The sequence below is a fragment of the Epinephelus lanceolatus genome, chromosome 8, assembly GCF_041903045.1.
Source record: "Epinephelus lanceolatus isolate andai-2023 chromosome 8, ASM4190304v1, whole genome shotgun sequence".
Lineage (NCBI taxonomy): Eukaryota > Metazoa > Chordata > Actinopteri > Perciformes > Serranidae > Epinephelus > Epinephelus lanceolatus.
Window position 1 is genome coordinate 22,656,556 of NC_135741.1, and position 5,541 is coordinate 22,662,096.

The 5,541-nt window shown below is 37.6% G+C and overlaps 1 protein-coding gene across 10 annotated transcripts in view; it reads left to right on the forward strand.

Moving 5' to 3' along the window:
* Positions 1-3,712, forward strand: part of nav1a (neuron navigator 1a) — a 123,564-nt gene extending 119,852 nt beyond the window's left edge. For all 10 annotated transcript variants that reach the window (XM_078170018.1, XM_078170015.1, XM_033628640.2 and 7 more), the window contains one exon: positions 1,076-3,712. In XM_078170018.1, coding sequence (XP_078026144.1) covers positions 1,076-1,171 — 96 coding nt within the window. In that variant the 3' untranslated portion in view covers positions 1,172-3,712. The remainder of the gene's footprint in view (positions 1-1,075) is intronic.
* Positions 3,713-5,541: the final 1,829 nt, after the last annotated feature.

A 5,541-nucleotide genomic window follows, 5' to 3' on the forward strand; every position in this document is an offset into this window, starting at 1 on the left:
TTATTTGCAGCAGGTTTAGAAAATATTCTACCAAACATTAGCTGTTAGCAGCCTCTCAAATGTGAGGATTTACCACTTTTCTCAGTTTAATTTAGATTTACAGTAGTTTTTTTTTTTTTTTTTTTTTTTTTCTTACTGTGGAGTATTCTTTGGACAATACATCTAATTGGAAGTGGTCCTCTTGGGCTCCGGAAATTTTTGATGTCATCTCTGACATTTCATAAGCCAAGGAAAATGGAAGCCAACCCATTTGACCTGACTAAATTTGCTGCTTACAGTCTGGCACCTGGGGTCTCAATGATAAAACAATGCATAGGATCCATATCAAAAATGTACGTGCGGACAAAAGCCAAAAATGGCATGCTCCAAAATATATTCAGCAGTTTCTACAATCAGGCTTCCACCTCACAGAGTCTCTCAAAGTTTCTCCGATCAAGTCTATTTTTTGTAGATGACAACTTTTGCGTGGGCCTTGTTTTGGGCATACTCAATGTTTATAAATGAGACCCCTGGGCACTAACTTTCTTTAAAGTCCTGACCTCACCTGCACGCTGTTATTGGCTGGGGTCTACACACCACTTCCCAGAGGTTGCAGCCCAGAAACGTCCCAAACACAACAAAATAAGAAAGAGAAAGTAAAAGCCAACCCCGGATTCACTCTTGTTGAGCGTATCGCCTCGCTGTATTAGCATTTTTTTGGCGCTGTGTCACTTGGAAGCCTGCTGTTTACTGTCTAGCACCTGGTTGCTCCCTCTGTTTGTTAAAGACCCAACCTCACCTGAGTGCCGTGGGGGTACGTGACCATAGAGTCTCTGCAGATAAATACACCACCACACACTCCTAGTAGTTCAGAAATTATAATTGAGAGGGATTACTTTTTGTGTGTGAAGTCTATACTTTGTTTATAGGAAAGTCCTGCGCAGTATACCTTTATGCAAAAGAGAAGCAATTCGTAGTCACCATAATGCTCAAGATGTATTTTAGGAGATATTTTCATCTGTGCCAAGCTAAATCTAACCCTGTAAAAACAAAACACGTCTGTTAATCTGCGTCTCCGTCTCCTCCTGCTACCCAGATGGCCATGCTGCTGAAGCTCCAGGAGTCGGCCAACTACATAGAGTCTCCAGAGCGGGAAGGCTGTCTGGATCCCTCTCTGCAGGCGACACTCTGAGAACAACATGCGACTGTCAGTCAAGCTATGGAACTAAAGACTCTTCATCACGGCTGACACAGCGGGTGCAGTCCCAGTGAGACTTTAAAGACTCAATAAATAACTTAACTGTGTGCTCAGTGAGCAGCTACGAAGCTAAATGTAAAGGATCTATAGAGAGAGTGATTATGGACGAAGGGCTTGCTCTGCCCTGCTATCAGAAAGATACTGCTCTCACAGGAAGCTGTGATGATCACGTCAGGGAAAGACATCGACTTGTCTCTTCTCTGCCCTCAATGAGTTCCAGATTGGTTGTTGTTGAATCTGCAAGTGCATGGTAACCGGAATAGTATGATGCAAAATATTACCTATAATCCTACTGATCAAGACCCATGTTTTTCTTTTTAACTGCTACAACTCTCACCTTCGAACTATTGGTGCTTATTGTTCCTGGTTTTCTTTGAAGGCTTCATTTTACAAAGAAATTCACTCTGATTTCCTAAAAGTAGGATCATCACTCGACGACAGCCAAAAAATGCACTTTATTTTCTACTTGTGGTAATTGGGTTTTAGCAGGCTGTGTCGGTGACTGTGTATCAAACAGGAATCATGCAGTGCATTAGCAATTCCTCTAGATGGCAGCATCTACTCCTGCCTCAGTGCTCTCCTGGTGTGCTTTCTGACTTGGTGCTCAGTAGAATATATAACACATACTCTATAACACAACTATAAAAATGGCCTTGAATGTTTTTGTTTCTTTTCAGTTCAGCCATTGTGTCATTCACGGATCGAATATCAGAACCCCGAAGCTGCAAGAGTAACATGCATGGGTGAATAATGAATGAAAATCAGTTTTAGGGTCAGCCTGTAAAGAAAACGTCACCATTGGTATGTCTCCAGTAATATACTGACATCATAACCACAGAAACTGACCCTACTCAACCAACATACTGTATTGTTAACACACACAGGACAAAAAAAAATGCTCGTTTATCTAGTCTGCCCAAACGGCCTACCATTTCTGGCTATGCTTGCGTATGTTCTGTATTTAGATATGGGTTTTAAAACACGAAATTCTCTTGTGATAGATGAGGATACAGCTTTGAAAAATCTTGATTTTGTAGGATTTTATACTGAGTCATCTTCAACAGTCATCTGTATACAGCAGCAATCACCTACGTATACCTAACACGCCATCACGAACTGCGGTGTTACACTTCTGTCGTCCACTGTTCGCTCGATCATTTCTCATTCAACATCCCTCAAGGGGAAGTGGAAAGCATCATTTAAAAAGAAAGAAGTGATAAGAATCTGTACAAACTAAATCATTTCCTTTCTCATTGCATTTGCTCTTTATATCTTTGATAACACCTTTTTTTCAAACGGTTTCCTTCTCACACATTTGTGTTAAGAGTTACTGAAAGAGTAAGGGCTGCGGGTAAGAAAGGTTGAAACTCATTTTGAGTGGCTTCCTCCTATTCTTTTCCTTCGTTCGTTTGCACATAATATATGTCGGAGTACTAGAGTACAGAGAGTATTTATTGCTCACACCTTGACTGTTCTTGTCATGAAGGAAGAAGGTATATAAAGACGTGTTTAGAGGAGGAAACTGTAGGTAGTGGAGATATTCTTAAACCTCTCAGCCCTGTGCCCCCCTTTGACCCTGAAGTACCTCAGACTGCCATACTCTGTCCAGACGTTCCTCTACTTTCCAAACAGGGTGCTGGTGTAAAGTAGAGACATGATGCCTAAGTCTATCTGTGCCTGAAACACGATTTGGCCTAAAGCTGCTTTCGAGGTGCTTTAATCTACCATGCGGAGGCCTCGATTCAGAGGAAACATCATCACTTCCTCTCACCTACTCTGATGTCACTTTAATGTCTCACCTCGATGGGTTATCGGTTTTGATCTTTGGCTTGTTGTCATGGTGATAAGCTGTTAAGATGATGTGTGTGTCAGTTAATTCTGCAGTAGATGAGAATCACGCCCGGGCTGCCTGCATGTGCTTTGACACCATTTTAAACTTAAAGTGTGAAAGACTTGACATCTTTGTGTAGTTGCCTGAGAGTCAGAAGCAGTGTGAGAACAGATTTTCTGGAGATGTAGTGTCGATGCATGTATCCCTGGTGTGTTCCCAAAGTTTCGTTTCATTGGACCTACCACACTCAACCTTGTCATAGGAGGGATTTTTATTAACTGGATATCTTCCTCTTTTCACGTTGCTTTTAAGAGCAGGCATTTGTTTTTTCTTATGCAAATATTTGTAAAGGTTTCTTTCTCTTTTGTACATGACATCACTATTGTAAACACTGTAAATAGTCAGTGCATCTGCGACAACAATCACTAAAAAAGAACCTGTAGAGATCTAAGAGAAGGCATGGCCCCTGTATGCAGAAAACGGGCGTCCTCGATGGGTTTATTGTCCTCCTCCAGTGGGGAAGAGCACTTGGCTTAAAAGGGGGCCTAATAATGGTTGTATGGCATGTCTCTATAACCACATCAAATCCCATATGTCTAACATTGAGCAATGAACACAATAAAGTCATGCCATTCTTCACATCACTTCCTGTGTTGGCTGTGCTTACATGATGGTATCCACTGTGGGGCGCTAATATTCCTGTATACTCCTGAACACTTTAGGAGGCTGTATAAACATTTTATCTGTATGTGGGGCCTTTTGTCAAAGCAAAAATGTTATTTTGCAATACTTCAATGTAGATGTAATTTCTTGTACACATGAAAAATCATGTTTATTATGAAAACAAGGCAGGGTTTCTCCTCCCTGCATAGGTTAAATCAATATAATGAGAAACTTGATTGAAATAAGGACTTATCTCCAAACTATGACTAATTATCTCAAAGTAATGACTTATGTCAAATTAATGAGTTTGTATCTCAAAGTAATAAGATAGTATCTTATGTAATGAGAAACTGTCTCAAAATAATGATTTATTGTATCAAATAATGAGTTAGTTATCTTAAAGTAATGAGTTAGTATCTCAAAATAATAACTTACTCATCTAAAAAAGTGACTTAGGATCTCAAAAATGACGCCTTACTTATGGCAAAAATAATGAGTTTATATTTCAAAATAATGACATGGCCTACTGACCTCAATATGAAGATCCCAAAATACTGATTTAGTATCTCAAAAATAATGGCTTACTCATGTCAAAATAATAAATTAGTATCTTAAAATTAAGACTTAGTGTCTCAAAATAATGAGAAAATTTCTCAAAAATAATTATCTTGCAATAATGACTTAGTAATTTCAAATAATTACACACTTATCTCAATAATCTTATCTTTAATAATTTTAACTTTTTTTTTTAAAGAAATATTTCTGTCAAAAATAAACGAGTTTATGTCTCAAAATAAAAAGTTGATATATGAAAATAATGAGAAATTTTCTTACAATATTGACATAGCCTACATACCTCTAAATAAATACTTAGTTATATATAAAATAATGGGTTTTTACCATAAAATGAACAGCTGGTATGTTGAAATAATGAGGCATTTTCTCAAAATAATGACAGATATTATGCTGATCTGTCCTGTACGACATCTATTGCACGTCTGTCCGTCCTGGAAGAGGGATTCCTCCTCAGTTGCTCTTCCTGAGGTTTCTACCGTGTTTTTCCCTGTTAAAGGGTTTTTTGTGGAGTTTTTCCTTAACCGCTGTGAGGGTCCTAAGGACAGAGGGATGTCATATGCTGTCAAGCCCTGTGAGGCAAATTGTGATTTGTGATATTGGGCTTTATAAATAAAATTGATTGATTGATTGATTGACATAGCCTACTTACAACTAAATTAATACTTACTTATCTCAAAGTAATGACTTACTTTTAAAAAAAAAGACATCTCAAAATAATGACTTAAAATAATGAATTATTATCATAGATTATTATATCAAAATAAAAGAAATATTGACTTATCTCAAAAATAATGACTTGATTTTCTGAAATAAAAAACGTATTATCTCAAAATAATCACTTATCTCAAAATAATGACTTATTATCTCAAAAATAATAATTTACTCTTCTCAAAACAATGAGTTTGTTTCTTAAAATAAAAAGTTGGTATGTTAGATAATGAGAAATTTTCTTAAAGTAATGACATAGTAGGCCTATACATACCTCTAAATAAATACTTATCTCAAGATACTGACTTAGTATTGATTGTTATTATTAAGATATTAAGTCAATATTTTGAGGATGTTTCTCATTTTAATAATTGACAGGATCTTTTTTTTTATCCCACTGGTGGAAATGATCCTCCATCTGACGGACATGAGGATGACACTGAAGTGGGGAGGGGGGCTTTATTACAGTCAGGGGATGGGTGGAGTTGTCTCCATGCCCACCAACCCTCTCGCTATATAAGATCCC